The 17284-nt window shown below is 47.5% G+C and overlaps 1 protein-coding gene across 8 annotated transcripts in view; it reads right to left on the bottom strand.

Moving 5' to 3' along the window:
* Nucleotides 1–17284, bottom strand: part of B3gntl1 (UDP-GlcNAc:betaGal beta-1,3-N-acetylglucosaminyltransferase like 1) — an 88372-nt gene that overhangs the window by 50278 nt on the left and 20810 nt on the right. For 6 of the 8 annotated variants that reach the window (XM_008839649.3, XM_017799783.2, XM_029566735.1 and 3 more), the window contains one exon: nt 5911–5976. The exons of the other annotated variants lie outside the window; for them this stretch is intronic. In XM_008839649.3, the coding sequence (XP_008837871.1) occupies nt 5911–5976 (66 nt within the window). The remainder of the gene's footprint in view (nt 1–5910; nt 5977–17284) is intronic. 8 annotated transcript variants of the gene reach the window in all.

The following is a 17284-nucleotide window of genomic DNA, read 5'->3' as shown; positions in this document are numbered from 1 at the left end:
TGTGTGTGACCAGTTGTGGAACTCTGTAACTATCTCTGTCTCTTGAAAAAGAAGCTTCTTTGATGAAGAGTCACCCTGTCTTTATATGACCCTGTCATCCCTCAAGGACTAATGACACTGTCTGAAAATATCTCACAGCTATTTCAACGCGCCTGTAAGATTAAATCACTCTGACAGCTTCTGGGTCTTGAAGGGCAGGCCTCATGCTTTCTGACCCTGGCCTGGCTAGACGTTCTCACCAGCCTGGGTTTTGGGCTCACAGGGCTGAAGTATCTTGTGCTCTTAGCTAACATGCTGGCCCTGCTTACCAGAACAGAACAGTCACTACAGAACAGACCCATAGCCCATGCCACCAAGACAGTGCCTGTAATGACCAGACAGCTTCTCCTCTCCTCACCAGGGCCACTTCCTGAACTGTAATTAACTTTGAGAAACCTGTCACCACAGTCTGTGGGCAATGTTCCTGCCTCACGTGCCAGGTGGCAGTCGGCAGCACGGTGCTTGGGGTTAAGCTCCTGTGTTGCAGGGTGGGCTTAGATTTGAAGCCCGAGCCTCACAGGGTGGGCAACAGTCAGCGACACTGTACTTGGAATGAAGTGTCCATCACTGGGTAGACAAGGATCCCCAAGATTCTACTTAGGGGTGATGCTCTTGCCTCCCAGGTTAGATGAGGGCCAATAAGGCTACAGTGGTAGGGAAGCTCCTGCCTCATGCAGTAAATGAGGGTGAGGGTTTGAAAGGACAGGAAACAATGGCTCTTCTGTCTTTGAAATCACCCCACCCCCAATTGAGACAGGCCCTGAGAGAGGAAGGCTGGTGCTTCCCAACTCTCTTGTGCTCAGAGCCTGTGACTGCTATCCACATGCCTAGTTCTACTACTGAGCTTAATTCTTTTTTAAAATTTTTGCTTATTTATATCTTATGTGCACCTGTGTCATGCAGAAGCCAGAAAAAGGTGTCAGGTCATCTGGAACTGGAGTTACAGAGTTAATTAGATGCCATGTGAGTGCTGAGAACTGAACTCCAGCTGTCTGCAAGAGTGGCCAGTGCTTCTAACCGCTGAGCCAGCTCTCCAGCCTGGGGCTGCTTCTTGGAGCCCACTGGATATGTTGAGAACTGACAGCAGGACATCCTGAGAAGTCAGGAAAGGACAGTCAGTCCTCTAGTTGTCCATTTGTCCAGAGGCCACTGACCATCATGCCTGTCTGCAGGGGCCACACAAGTGGGATGCTGCTCTCCTGCCTCCACCCTGGCACCCCTGAAGCTGTGCGTACCGCAGCTCCTTCCCTCCAGGCCTCTCTACTCAGCACCCCGGTGGGAAGGCCCCTTGTGGCCACCTCAGCATTCTGAAGAGCCACCCTGAGGTTCCCCTCCCTATCAGCTCCAGAACTGATCCAAGCTGCAAGGGTCAGGAAATGAGTGACAGAGAGGAATATCACACTTAGAGCTGCCTCATGATGGATGCCCAAAATGTAAATTCCAAAACTTCTGCTGTGGTTTAAACAATGGCACACATAATCCATAACAGCTGTCCTCGGAGGGTTTTCCCTCCTGGGTAAGCGGTTTTCTGGTAAAAGGCCTAGAAGAAATAACAACAGGGTAGAACGCACTAGCATTCATTTCATTCTTTTAGTACAAGCTAAGCAACACAACTGACAGAGCCACCAACCAGCAACTATGGATGAGGACTTTATAAGTCATGATTTTACACCCAGAATGACATTAATTACTTTTTCTCAAGCTAATTTTGTGTTACAGGAGCCAGTCAGTCATGACATCCTGAGTCAGGAGGAGAAGGAACAGAGACTCCACCTGCCCGTTCAGGTTGGAAGGAAAATGCAACACAAGGTTCTCTACTGAATGGACAGAGCACCCAGACAATTCAATGAGGTGAGCAAGAAAAGTCACAATCTAAAACTTTAAGCGGTCTATAAAATACAAATCAATGTTGTTTTAGCCATAATTAAGACAAACTGAGGGCTGGAGAGGTGGCTTGGCGGGTGCTGGCTGTTCCTGTAGAGGACCAAGGACCTGGGTTTGGTTCCCAGCACCCACATGGTGGCTAACAACTGTCTGTAACTCCAGTTTCAGGGGTTCTGACACCCTCTTTTGGTCTCCACAGGCATTGCATGACATAGGTACACTTACATACATGCATGCAAAACACTCACACATGAAAAAATAAACAAATTTAAGACAAACTGACAGAGTTTGATTTATTAAATCCCCAGACATCTCTCAGTATCAGTTTGTTTGAATGAATGCCACAGAAAGCAAAACAAGTTCATTTGTGTGGCCAATCTGCTTCGTTTTAGGGTAGAAATGAAAGACAGAAATGAAAACATCTGAAAAGAATCTGGCTCTCTAAACTGTCAACACTTGTTACAGAATTCTTCACAAGTTTCCAGTGTATATGTTAAAGTAATTGGAAGCTGTCGTTTCTAGCCCCATGACAGTTACTCTGAGTGAAACATACACCATCTCAGTGCAGTCATGAGGCCCGGCTACATATACATGTTTTCTCCTAGGGCATGGACAGGCTCTGTGTGCCTCAGAATCAGAGGAGATGAGTGTCAGGATGGGCAGCACGGAGGACTGTGTCCTGCGGTGTCCTCAGCAGCCAAGCAGTCTCAACTCAAGGCAGTGTGCTCTGACGCCACACTGCTCTTTCTTCTCCCATCCAACATTTCCAACTGTCAAGACACTGGGAGGAGTTTCTGCAAATCCCAGTCTTCATGTTTCTTTTATATAAACAGCACAGACATTTACTCACGAGACTTGCTTCCTGACAGAGTAGGCAGAGAAACACAGTCTGTTTCTCCATGTCATAAGGAAACCTGTCAACATTTTTGGAGGCTAGGATAGAAACTCCTAAACTATTGAGCAAGACCCAATGACACCGACTCTGGGGAGTCAAGCGATACCACTGCCTGGTGTGGATGAAGCTCCCAAAGGTGCTATGACAGCACACGTTAGCGGGCATCTTCTGACATCGTTCCCCATCAGAAAGGGGAAGAGGAAGAAATTAAATATTCTATGCTTTAAACTTTAAAAAAGCCACTTCTGGAGCCTGTGGTCACTGACCGCCATGAATACATGTATTTACACATATTTGCGGTTCCTTAGTTCTATTCTCTCATGACTCTTTCAGGACCCAGTCAGTCACAGACCCCACTGCCCTTGCTGAAACATACCTCACACAGAAGCCCTGCAGACAGCTGGGCCCCCACAGCGGGGCAGTTACATGGACTCCTCTGCTCCCTGGAGGGCAGCCTAAATCCTGTCTGTAGTTCCTATCTGCTCTCAATACTCCCTAGCACACACTACTGCCTGTCATGCCCAGGACTGCCTGTACCCCGCCCCACACCTCCACACTAGAAACGGTTCTGAGCTCTCCCGCGGCAAAGCTGAGCATCCTCCCGATACATAGAAAGAAGTCGCTAGAGGTTCCAGAAGCCACACCCAGGGCATAGAGTGGGATGGGAAGGACAGGATGAGGCAGGTGGTCTGAGGTATAAAGACTGATCTGGGCACATTACCATACCCAGGACACTCCCCCAACCCAAAAGCCACAATGAGGCTACATGGGTGCTGCCTCAACCCAGGGGCTTCTCCAGGGGTAGTCAAGGAGTTCTCTCATCTTACAGACATACTCCACAGCATCTGTACCATTCCTGTTTCCACTTACACAATATACACAATTCTAGCTCATCACAGTAAGTCTTCAGTCTCTGACCTAAAACAAGATAGGAAATTCCCCACTCCAGGGAAGTGAGACCTGAGGGCCATGTCCTTACACCCCAGAACCAGTGCCAGTGACAAGTCCTCAGGATCGATGGGCAGGAAAGGAAGGTTAAAGGTGCCAAATTTCCTAAGAGCAAACAGTTCCTACAGGAGGACCACCAGTCACCCTGGCTATGAGAGGCTATTAAACACTTTGAGAAGTTTCCTTCAGGAGGCTGTTTCATGAGCCTTTCCTTTGAATAACTTGCTTATCAGGATCAGTGCCACATGGACATGAAGGCCAGCAGGATCCAACCTTGATTTCATATGTGGACATGGAGTCTGCTCCCTAGGGGGCAGTAGCAATTGAGTGGCCATGTGGGAAAGCGACCACTGTATCATAAGGCAAGTGACTGGCACCAACTCAGATTTCCACTGAAACTTTAAGTCATTCAAGGCGGGGCTGGAGAGATGGCTCAGCAATTAAGAGCACTGGTTGTTCTTGCAGAAGACCCGGGTTCGAATCCCAGCACCCACATGGCAGCTAACAACTGTCTGTAACTCCAGTCCCAGGGGATCTGACAGCCTCTTCTGACCTCTGCGGGCATTGCACGACACGGGTGCACTTACCTACATGCAGACGATACACGCATATACATAAAATAAATAAATAAATTTAAAATAAAAAAAAAAGACATTCAAGGCAAGAAGAGGATGGGAGGCCTTCCTCCAAGGTATGAGCAGGGACGATAGGCAAGATTGAGACAACTGCCCATGGGACTCAGGGTCATCAGACAGCTGTGCAGCTCTGAGGCCAAGCTGAAAGTAGCTCTCAGCCCAGTCACTCATGCCAAGGGCTCAGGTCTGAACATGCTGGTATGAGAAGGGAGGGGGAAGAAAAGAAAGGAAGCCTTTTCTATCTGTTTCAGAGTGACAAAGAGCTTCCAAAATAAGAAGTGAGGCACAACAGACAGAGAAAACTAGGGGACACAGGAAGAGAAAGGAGCCCCTCACCCAGGAGTCTGCCCCAAGTTTTCCCCAAGCTGGCAGAATTCCAGCATAATTAACAAAATTTACTATAAAGGTTGTCCACATAGAGAATATTCTTTTTTAAATATTTTATTATTTTTATTTTGTTTGTATGAGTGTACTGCCTGCATGTGTGTAAGTGCACCTGTGTCATACAATGCCTGCAGAGGTCAGAAGAGGAGGGCACTGGATCCCTTGGAAATGGAGTTATGGACAGTTGCTAGACACTATGTGGGTGCTGGGAATCGAACCTGGGTCCTCTGAAAGAGCGGCCAGTGCTCTTAACCACTGAGCTATCTCTCCAGCCTCAGAGAACAATATTCTTTTCATACAGAGATATTTCAAGTAAGAGTGTTAAAACAGCTACAAACCACACTTAATTCTAAGCATATATGTACGCTCTTCAAGTTTGGCCTTACTCTGTTTTCTGAGAATCTCATAAGACTATAAGCTTTGTTTACAATAGAATATGTCTTAACTCCCTGGTGACCTAAGGATTCCTTCGACTCTGTGGCCTATGGTTTTACCTTGTTCACTGGTAATTGTGGCCAGTGTACCTCCAGACCAGAATTGAATGGAACAGAACAAAATGGAACAGAAAGGAAAGAAAAAAAAAGGGAAAGGACTCCTTAGAAACCCTCTGAATGATGTCACTGAGGAAGCAACTCTCTCTGAAGTCCATGCCCACACCTGGGTGCATACTACCTTTTCCCTAAACTCCTCTCTATTAATGTCCTGCTTAAATTTATGTTTAAAATCTTTTCTTAATAATCTTGAACTCTACTTCATACTGACTTGTCCTGTAATTCTTTCTGTGGTCAAGTCAAGAATCCTGATTTCACTTCGTGATGTTCTGGCAGCAAGATAGAGTTGTGTCTTTAGCTCCCCATCCTGTTGTTCCTGACAAGAAGCATACTTTTCTTCAAAAGAAAATCCTGAGGGCTTAGAAACATGCTACCCATAAATCCCCCTAATTTGACTGACTATAATAGATTCTTTTAACCTCAAGGGGGGAAATCACTATATATACACATATATCTTCTCTCTCTCTCTCTCTCTCTCTCTCTCACACACACACACACACACACACAAAAACACACACACACACAGGCAATTTCACTAAAGGTGGTGACAACACAGAAAAGGTGCTGGACTCACACTCGTTGGATACTGAACAGCAGCTTCATACTGCAGCCTCACTCTCTGGGGCATCATCACGTCATCCTGTGTAAAGACCGTATTTTAAACTCATGTAAAACAGCTCCAACACAGTAAGAAAGGGCCGACAGCCCAAGAACACAATAGCAGGTAATGTAGGTAGGCAATTTAGGTGGAGGAGGTCCATTAACCAGGACCCACCTTAGTCATCAAGGAAAGGCATATGTGACTGGTAAGAAAACAGAAACCCCTGGCAGTCCATGCATGGTGGAGGATGCAGAACCAGGACACTTGCATGCATGTGTGAAGAGATAGAGTTAGTCCCAGAGACATTTTGGCATCATTCAGTAAAGCTGGACGTACACATTCCCTAAGACCCAGGAATTCCACCACTTGGGCAGAAAAGGTCCTCTGCCTGTGAGATGCATCTCACCTTACTACTCTCAAAGCCCACTCAGTGGTGAACTATTGGGGAACCCTGCTGTTAAGGTTGGCTCCTTTCTCAGCGGGGCTTCCTGCCTGACTTACCTGGAGAGCGCCTCCAAGCACAGGTGCCTGACCTTATTCAGAGCATGACCTTTGGCATAGTTACCTGCAATAAAACTACCCCCAGGTTTTTTCTATATGATAATTAGGCATTGCCCTATAGCCAGATGATAGGATTCCCCTACCACATGTAAATAAAGCATACTATGAGCACCTATCAGCTGAAGCTTTGGCTGCTGCCTCCGCACTACATTTTCCCTGACCCCCACTGAATAAATGGAGCTGCATCACTGAATCTGCCTCCCCGGAAGGGCTTTCTTCCGTCATGCTCACTGGACGTCCTAACCACATTCGTCGCTTCTGCTCTTTTTGTCCTCGTGGACTGGTGGTCAACGACCCACAAGGGGAGGGAGAGGCCCCACAGTGAACATAATCCTGGCTGCACACATCAGTAAATTCAAGACATAAGAACAGATGTAGCATCACTTCAAGGAACTTATACCGCTGGCCTTGCTGGACCTCCAGCATGAAGTCAGCAGAACCTGAGATTCCTCAGCCTCTGTGACCACCTGGGCCAATCAGGCATAGTATGTCTCTTGCTACATATCTATCCATATCCTATTGTTCAGTTTCTCTGGAGAACCCTGACTAACACACATGGAGTTAACCAAGTCTCCAATTTCATAGGTCAAGGATCTATGCATAAAAAGCACAATTGCCCAGAATGTCTCAACTCTCAAGAACCCAAAGAGCACTCAAATGTCATTTCCCCCTGTAAGAACAAGGAGAGAACTACAGGAATTGGTACAGTCACTGATGACAGCAGCAGAGCTAAGGAAGATGGAGAACAGACTTTCAAGCACAGTGAACAACAGAACAGGTACCAAACTTATCAAAGCATGGTAATTATTGACTATAAGTAAGTTCTTTATTCTCCTGAGGCCACCTGAAAGGTCTAGAGAATGGAAAGGTCTTTACTGCACACAAAAGCAAGGGGGACTTGGACAACAAACCAGAAGTGTTTCTGCAGGGGGATGTGATTCCATCCCCTTCAAGAAGCCAAGCACAGCCCACAGCCCCTCCTCCTCTGTAGGCAGGCTCACTGTGATCTGGTTAACAACAGTCAGCTGGCATTTGAAATGCAAAGCAGAGGTGCCAACAGGACAGAGCTCAGTGTTAATGCCCAGGAGTATTTGGAGATGTCTCATAGCACAGTGAGAGGTGGCTTCATCTCCTTACTGGCCTTCCTGCATGTATGCAGAATTCCATAAAGAGGCCCAGGCAATCATCACTGAGGAATGACACAGCCAAGAGGAAGGAATTGGAGGCATTATAAAAAGAACATTAAGGGACTGGACAGATGGCTCAGCAGTTAGGAGCACTTCCTACTTTTCTAAAGGACCCGATAGGTTCTCAGCACCTACAGGCTCACAACTACCTGTAACTCCAGCTCCAGGAGATCCAGCACCCTCTTCTGGCCTCATGGCATACACTCATACAGACACACACATACACATCAATAAAAATCAATATTTAAAAAGTTCAAAAATAAAAGCATTAGCTAAGAACAAAATGTTATCCCTTTCAGCCCTAAAACTATCTGCTGAAAAAAGGCAGCTGGTCAGAAAACTGAGTAAATCATATCCAAGCTTCCAGCGAAGCACCTCTGAGGTCCCTTCCCTGGAGAGTGACAGATGCAGAAAGGCCTGGGGAATACTAACATGCTAGGAAGGTTAATCCCAGCACTTAGGACACAGAGGCAGGTGGATCTCTGTGAGTTCAGGCTAGCCTGGTCCACATAGTGAGTTCCAGGCCAGCCAGGGCTACAAAGTGAGACCCTGTCTGAAAAACAAAACATAGCAAAACAACAAGATCCACAGCTAAGAACACCTGCCACAGAGAACAAACCTTGTGTTAAGTCTCCCCACACTTAGCTTTCAGACTAGGTTTGGAGGCTGAAGCACTCAACACTGCAACTGTGGAGGGCAAATGCATAAACCCAGCCACCTACGGAGCCTGTTCTGAAGAGTGGTGTCTGCTGAGTTACACACTCCAAAGAGCTTTTTTTAACCTGCAATGCTTTGACATCAGACATGTGGGTTTTCTTCCTTATCATCAATGCTATGGGCCCTGACCTGCTGGCACTTTAGATGCTGGGTCAGGTCTCTCTGATGCCTAATTCCCCTCCCCATGTGCGCTGTCTGCAAAGGTCCTGTATGCCTGACTCCACCCACCAAGGAGAGCAACTTCCTGTGGTTTCTTCTCTGAGTTTCCACAACTAAACTCCTGGGCAGGCAGAGACTGCAGGATGTTAGCACCCAGACAGACAGCTGCCATACCTCAATGGATTTCACAATTAAATCATTCACAGTATTGATAGTATGTGGGCCACAAAGACTGTATCGGGCCACTGTCACCTCCCCTCCCCTCCACTGTATACTTTCCCCAAACCCCCCATAGCGTTGAATCCCATTAGGCTGGGAGTGACTACACCTGCTGCTGGAACGCCCCTTTTCACTCCAGCAAGTCTGCACACCTGTGTCACTATGGTGAGTCTGCCCACCTGTGGTCCTGCTTCAGCTCTCTGTTCCAGAGAACTTTCAAGGGCAGAGGGAGCTCTGTCTTCGACTCCGAATCTCTGCAGCCCTGCTACTCTGTGGGCCTCAGTAGGGACCTATGATCCAGTTCAATCCCAACACTACCTGGAGTAGCACAGATCCCAGCCTATGGCTCATGTCCTTCAAGGCCACCACAATTCAGATGCCATGTTACCTGGCTCCAAATGCAGAGCTCCTGAGTAATCTGACAGGCTCATAGGCCTCCAGGGAACACAAACTCCATTTTCAGTCTATGGAAGGGCCTGAACAGACAGATGTACGCAGGTACAAAGTACACAGCTGAACAGACAGATGATGAGGCATATGCAGTGAAGCCCAAGGGTCTTGAGTGTAGGGCTTGCCATCCCCATGGAATTGGGGTGTGCCACCTTCTTGGGACTCTCAATGTTCAACCCAGAAACTCTTTAAGCTTTATTGTCTATAAAGGTTTAGAGGCTTCTTCAGGAAGGTGTAGTGATTACTGGTCTGCTCTCCAGCCCTGAGCCCCTCCCTGGCAGTTGGGATGGGACCGAAAGCTCTAAGCTTCTAATCCAAGTCTGGTTTTGGTGGCTAGCCCCATCCTGACCAGCAACCTATCAAATCACTCCTGGGAGCGAATGACATTTTTCTGGGTACTGTATCTTGTCAAAGGCTTGTCCCCAACTTAGCACTGTGGGGAGACAGTGGAAGCTTGAAGAGGTTAGGGCTAATGGAGGTCTTTCTGCCACTGAGGCACATCCCTTAAGGGGATAGGGGAACCTGGCCCTCCTCTTTCTCTAGCTCCCTCATGTCCTATCCCTTAGGTAAACAATGGGGCCTTGCTCATGGGATGAAACCTCCCTGCCTGTGAGCCAAAACAAACCTTTTCTCTCCTCGGGAGGAATCTAAGAACCATGGCCCCCAAAAGCTGTTTGAGGGTGGCTGCAAAAGTCACTCAAAAGACCATTAAAACAGAGCTGCTATGAGACCCAGAGGGTACACACCTGCAGTCTGTGGGCTGTAAGCCCACATGTTTCTACAAGTTCTTTCCCTGGTCAGCAGGATTTAGAATCAATGCTCTGTGGGAACAATGAAACAGATTCTGGAATGCTCACCTTTTCCTAAGCCTCGACATGAAACCGGAAAAATAAAAAGATTTCAAAGCTCACTGCTGTCTGTGGTATCTGTCCCTTGAGAAAAAATAAAGTGTGGTGGCACTTGTCAGGAGCTATTCTCGCTTACCAAGATAACACAATGGTGTGGGTAGAAACAGGCAAATATGGTGTGCCTGACTGCAAATGCCTTCAGAAGGGTGGACAGCTCTGCACCGAAATTCCTCGGGGTTCATACAAACTCTTTGATGGACGACGTTTCATTTTCTCTGATTCAGGAGAAACGCTGCTGAAAGAATGAGGGACACCCACAGGGACAGGTCCTCCCAAGCTCAAAGTATGATTCAGTAGGACAGTTGCCTCAGCAAGGGTATCTAACACCACTCCAACCTTTCTAGAAGCAGCCTCCACTAATGTCACATGGCCCTGTCCCTAAGCAGCTGAACAACCCTGGGCTTTGCGTCTCAACTGCAAGCCCATAATGTTCTATTAGAAAAGAACGGGGAGGATAAAACAAAAGGGAAGTGGGGGCTGTGCTGGTGAGGAGGCTGATGCTTGGATTATCCCTCCTTTAAGGGAGCCTCCTGTGGGGAAACCTGCAGTCAGTCTATCTGAAGCCTAAACACTGTTGAACAAAAAGAAGGCAGGTCACCACACTACACAGAGGCATCGCCACACTCTCATGCTACCCACCTTACTTTTAAGCTGAGGAAAGTGGAGTCTTTGCCAACGGCCTGTTCCAATGGAAGGTTTGTTCTTTATAGTGCACTTATAATTTGGCAGAGTACCTTCATTTTGAAAACTGAAGTCTACCTAAATTATAGACACATTCACATGGAAACTTCTGGCTCTCTGCACAGCACTAGCTATAAGGCGAGAGAAGCCTAACCAGCAAAGATAGCAGTGAGACACGAGTCCCAGGTCCCCATTCTTCTTCCCTTCCATGTCTCTCAGGGGCACCCCGGGGCCAGTTATACTCACAGGCTCAGCATGAGTAGCTGTTCCCAGCTTGGGAAACAGCCAACACCTGCCTGTGGAACCAAAACTTCAGGGTACAACACAAGTGGAGAAGCGGCCCACACAGACACCACTCTTTCCCACCAGGTCCTGCACTAGGAAAAGCAGTGACACTCCTCATCTGTTTCTTAAAGCTGAAGTGGGCTCTACATAGTTAATACCAATGCTGTTTTATAAATAACTTCATCCTAAAATGGACAAGTCAATAAAAAAATCAAATGGCATGTGACAGAGATACTGCTTCAGTCAGCTGGTGACATCTACCTTTGATGAGTTACTGACAAATGCACTGTCCAAATACGGTAACGATGACATTACACAGAACTCTGCCTTTTATTTTAGCAAATCAGACCTCCCAAGGCAACCCTTGTGGGTCAGTTCTCCTCTTGTCCCTTGCATGGAGGGGAGGCTCCATCTCCTGGTCTTTGCTGGCATCTCCTGCCTCCCTGCATCTGGACTATCCACCTGGAAACAGAAAACCTTCTAACAGCTGGTCAGCCAGTGGCCAACATTTCCAATTCCCAGCAGCTGGGCAGAACGCTTAATAATAGCAAAAGAAGCTGAAGTCGGTCACCACAAATCAATTATTTAAAAGATCTTCCTCCCTGGCTGATTCTGTGCTGGTCATGCTCTCTTACTAGAGAAAATGCCAGACTGCAAATCTCACATGCTGGGACACTGGCAATCATGGTGTGGGGAGGACTTGGCCTGATACAGGGGCTGCCCCCCCATTTCCTATGCACCTGATACAGGGGCTCCCCCCCCCCATTTCCTATGCACCTGATACAGGGACTGCCCCCCCATATCCTATGCACCTGATACAGGGGCTGCCCCCCCATTTCCTATGCACCTGATACAGGAGCTTCCCCCCCATTTCCTATGCACCTGATACAGGGGCTGTCCCCCATTTCCTACGCACCTGATACAGGGGCTGACCCCCCCATTTCCTATGCACCTGATACAGGGGCTGCCCCCCCATTTCCTATGCACCTGATACAGGGGCTGCCCCCCATTTCCTATGCACCTGATACAGGGGCCGACCCCCCTTTTCCTATGCACCTGAAGGCTGAAGGATGAGGAATATACACAAGGTTCAAGATAGATGGTTCCTGGACATGAGGCTCCCAACTTATCCAGGAGGCAGAGCACTCTCCTGGCTATTTTGTTAGGACCCTGAAATGGCTTCAAGGTGTTGCAGTTCTACCTGGGTCAGCAGTACACCCTCAGAGCACCCAGAAGCCACAGCCACAAACCTCTGACCTGTTTTGTTAGCTGCAAATATCAAAACACTTCTGTGCTTCCTTTGGGAGAATCAAGGGAGGGAAAATGAAAGAACCATCAGACCCTCATCAGCAGGGAGTTCTCAGGTCAGGGAGGAAGTACCATGCAAATCTTATGCTGGCTGTCGGTTAACTCAGCAACACAGCTCTGCAGGATCTTTCAGAATGACGTGCTGCTGTTACCTGAAACGCCAACTCTGCTACAGGTCGCATTCTGCTGGAAATCAAGTTCTCTCCAGTAGTATACAGAAACTCTACCAGAACTCAAGACCCTGCTGGATGGGATGAACTGCTCAGGACACCTAGCCTGTCAGGGGTAAAGACTGACCATCTGCTTGGATGAAATGGTGGGGACCATCCTTGGAAGAAACCAATCCCAGCCTGTCAGATGAAGCCCAGGAGAGAGTAGGCTGGAGAAGGGACAGAAGGCCACGAGCTATCCTCTTACACTCAGCATTACTTGGACCACTCTGCAGCCAGATACAGTGCAGCATGTGCTATAATGCTGGAAGGAGCTGGAATGACATCACAAGGTACACAGATAGTGGGCCAAAAAGTGTAGCTCACAGTGCAGCAAAGGTCCATCTTGTAAAGACCCATCCGATACCCTCAATGAATACAGACATCCCAGAACTAGGCAGGGTCTGCCGGGAGGGAGCAGCAGTAGCTGCCAAACCACAGGTTCTAGAAAGCAGGCTGGTACCTGCAGATTCACAGATGCCCTGAGGAAAACCAAGGGGCCATGCGCGCATCTGCCAGGAGACTCAGGGAAGTTGTCTCTCTCCTGAGACTGAAGGAGAACTAACCCACAGACTGAGGACTCCAAACCCAAGACTCTTCCTGGAGTCCAACAGAGGTGCATTTCTGGGCATCCTATGTGCATACCTCTGCCATCTTACAGTCTGGCCTGACCCCAGGGTACAGAAAGCCACGAACAAACACAACCAAGGACCAGCATATATAAATGAACCCAAGGAGGGGGTGATGATAACTGTGGAGTCAGAGAGAAGTGGCAGCTGCCATGGAGCAAAAGGAAGGAAGCTCACTCCTCAGAGGGTTCACTTGGATACCCCAACACCTAAGAGGAAGGGTTTCCCGGACCAGGAACATAGCACCAAGCTTTTAAATGAGAGCGGCAAACACAATAAATGACTGTGAAGGTCGCTGGCTGTGAAGGTTAGAGTTGCCCACGCAGGAGATGGGCCTCTGGGCATGCCTGTGAGGGTTTTCTTGATTGTGGGTGGGGGTACTTCCTAGGTAGGGGGCTCATGGACAACACAGCAGGCCAAGATCTGGCATTCATGCACTCACTGCTCTCCCCACAGCTCCCTTCTGAGATGTATGTGATCAGAGGCTTCCAGATCCTGTAGCTCTGACTTCCCCATCATGATGGGCTACACCTTAAACTGTGAGCTAAAACCAACCCTTCCTCCCTTCGGTTGCTTTTGTCAAGAGTCTTTTATCACAGCAAAAGGAAAAGAAACAAAGACGTTGGCAAAGCAAAAAATTACCAAGGACAGAATTTGAAAACAAGCCAACAACTGTGCAGCCTACCATTCAAACCCTGAGAATTCCAACAGAGGAGAACACATGAAAACACAGGAAATAAAGAGCTGGAAAGGAAAACCATCTCAGTTGATAAAAACCTGATTCTGCACGCCAAAAGGCTCCACCAAGTTCCAGGAATAATCCATGCTGAATATACTGAAAAGTTCCAAGAATGTGGGGGGTAAGTCTTGGAAGCCCTTAATAACATCTGTATCTTAAAGACCAAGGGACAGAGAGAGCATCTGACAAAGACCAACCCATTAACAATGGAAACAAGTAAGGAGCAGAGCGCCCTACAGAATAAACGCATGCACACAACACCACAGCTGGCAGCCAGGAACAACAGGCCACCCAACCAGCTCAGGAGTCTTGCAGGGATGTCTGCACTTGAATTCTTAGGGGATACGGACTATAACTCAAGCCAGGCTCTAAGGCAAGATAGAGAAATAAAAGGCACACAGTTCAGTCAAGAAGAAATAAAACTGTCCATTTACAGATGATATGACTTCCTGCAAAAAGGAAACCTCAAAAAATCTACCCAAACCAGCCCATAACTACAACAGTTCCACAAGGTCATGGGATACAAGATCAATACCCAGGAACCAGACACTCCCAGTGCACACAAGGACAAAGAAATTAAAAACAGAACCTTTGGGGGCTGGAGAGGTGGCTCAGCAGTTAAGAGCACTGACTGCTCTTGCAGAGGACCCAGGTTTGATTCCCAGCACCCACGTGGCAGCTATAAACCGTCCTTAACTCCAGTTCCAGGGGAATCTGAAGCCCTCTTCTGACCACAGCATTACACGACACGGGTGCACTCATATACATGCAGGCAATACACTCAAACACATAAAATAAAAAAAATAAAGAAAATATTTTTTAAAATACTTTCATACTGCTCCAGTTAAACTTTAATATAAACTTAATAAAACATGAACATGATCTGTACTCTGAAAATTTTTAAATGCTGGTGAAGGGCAAAGGCGAATGGCTCAGGTGATAGAGTACTTGCCTGGCAAGCAAGACCCCAAGTTTAAACCCTAGGATCAACATGGTATGTTTATAATCCTAGCACTGAGGAGGTAAGGGAATCTCGCTGGCCAACCAGTCTAGTCTACTGATGAACTCCAGACCAAGGAGAGAGTGTCTCAAAATAGTGGACAGTGTTCTTGAGGATGATACCCAAGGCGGTCTTCTGTCTCCAATGCCCATACACATACTCAGACATACACATGCATATACATGCACACACAAATGCTGGTGAGAGACGGAAGGTCACTTAAACAAATGAAGTCGGAATTTCCTGAGCCCCAGGTTCTTGGCTTTCTCTGACAGCACCAGGCCTCCTCACTCAACACCCACATTCCTTCTGGGCTAACCCTTGTACCTCACAACTCTTGCTTGACTGTCCTTCAGGTCTTCAGACCCCATTCTCAGGAACTTGGGGGTCAGCTTTCTGCAAATCTGCTATGTCATTAATGGGCAACCTGGAACAACAGTGTCCCATTCCAATTCCAGTGGCTCTGCTTCTGGGGCAATGGCATCATAGGAGGTACTCAGTAACTCCTGGGGCAGTGGAGTCATGGGAGGTGTTCACTATCTCCTGGGGCGATGGCATCACAGGAGGTACTCACCATCTCCCAAGCACACTGTGAGAAACAACAGTACACATCCATATCCATAGACTGTGTGGAAACCAGCTGTGCGCATTCACACCACCTTGACAAGAAAAAGAACTGAGGGGCTGGGAGGCTGGCTCCCTGTGAGGAACAGAGTCCAGATTCTCAGCACCCACATAAAAGCTGGGCAGCTGTGGTGGCTGGCCTGTCATCCTGGTGCTAGGGAGGCAGAGACAGAAGAACCCTGTGCAAGCTGGCTCACTAGAACTGCCAGAGCAGTAGCTCTGGGTTCAGCAAGACCCTGCCTCAGTAAATAGACAGTGATCAAGGAAGACACCTGACATTAGCCTCTGGCTTTCACCCACATGAACACAGAGACACACAAAAGAAAAGGAACCACACGTGACACCATGGATGACCATAGTGGGAAGAGAGCTAAACCAGCACACAATGTGATACTCTGAAGAAAGGGAAACCCAGTGCACAGTATGACAGTGAAAAAGAGAGCTAACCCAGCACACAGTGTGATGGCAGGAAGAGAGCTAAACCCAGCACACAGTGTGACAGCAGGAAGACAGTCCACACTAATTTCATCTAAGAAGGTCAGCAGGCACCAAGAGGGTGGACATGAAAGCTGAAGGAGCGAAGGGACCAGGTGATGGAGCTGCTCTGTGTCCTGGGCAGCAATCATATGTGTATGAGCCTCAAGACACACCAAATTATTCACCTTGTACACAAATTTCACATGGAAAGCTTAGATTTCATTGCATATAAATTTTTACTTTAAAAAAAATTGAATGTGCTGGGCGTGGTAGCGCACCCCTTTAGTCCCAGCACTTAGGAGGCAGAGGCAAGCAGATCTCTGTGAGTTCAAGGCCAGCCTGGTCTACATAGTGAGTTCTAGGCCAGCTGGGGCTATAGGGAGACCCTGTCTCAAAAAGACCAAAAACTGAATGAACTAATTTGGAGACAATCTCAACAATATAGGACTAAGTTTAAAAGTCCCAAGATACTATGTACAGCCTGACATCCTGTTTGAAGTTAAAAATTATGGTAGTTTCTTCAAATCTATTTTTTCAGAGTTATATGGAACCCAAAATGATTTTAAAGTAGGCAGCTGGACCTAGATGGTGGCTGCCCAGAGGCAGATGACATGGGTCAGAGAGCAGTTGGTGCCAACAATGCATATATAATATTTTTAAAATAAATATATAAAGCTGGACAGGGCATACACTTATAATCGCAGGGCTTGGGAGATGAAGGCAGGAGAATCATGAATTCAAGGTCATCCTTGGCTACATAATCAGCTCAAAGCCAACATGTACTACCTGAGACTCTTAAAAAATAAAAAGAAGGGGCTACAGAGATGGCTCAGTGGTTAAGAACACTGACTGCTCTTGCAGAAGACCCAGGTTTGAATCCCAGCACCCACATGGCAGCTAACAACTGTCCATAACTCCAGTTCCAGGGGATCTGACAGCCTTTTCTGTCTTCTGAGGGCACTGCAGGACATGGGTGCACTTACCTACATGCAGGGAATACACACATACACAAAAAATAATAAATAAATATTTAAAAAAATAAAATGAAGGGGCTGGAGAGATGGCTCAGTGGTTAAGAGCACTGACTGCTCTTGCAGAGGACCTGGGTTCAGTTCCCAGCACCCACATGGCAGCTACGAACTGTCCTTAAACTCCAGTTCCAGGGGAATTGGAAGCTCTCTTCTGACCTCCATG

This window comes from Nannospalax galili, unplaced genomic scaffold (assembly GCF_000622305.1).
Source record: "Nannospalax galili isolate Female #2095 unplaced genomic scaffold, S.galili_v1.0 scaffold679, whole genome shotgun sequence".
NCBI lineage: Eukaryota > Metazoa > Chordata > Mammalia > Rodentia > Spalacidae > Nannospalax > Nannospalax galili.
Note: the sequence above shows the minus strand (reverse complement) of the source record. Positions and strands in the feature narration are given on the sequence as shown.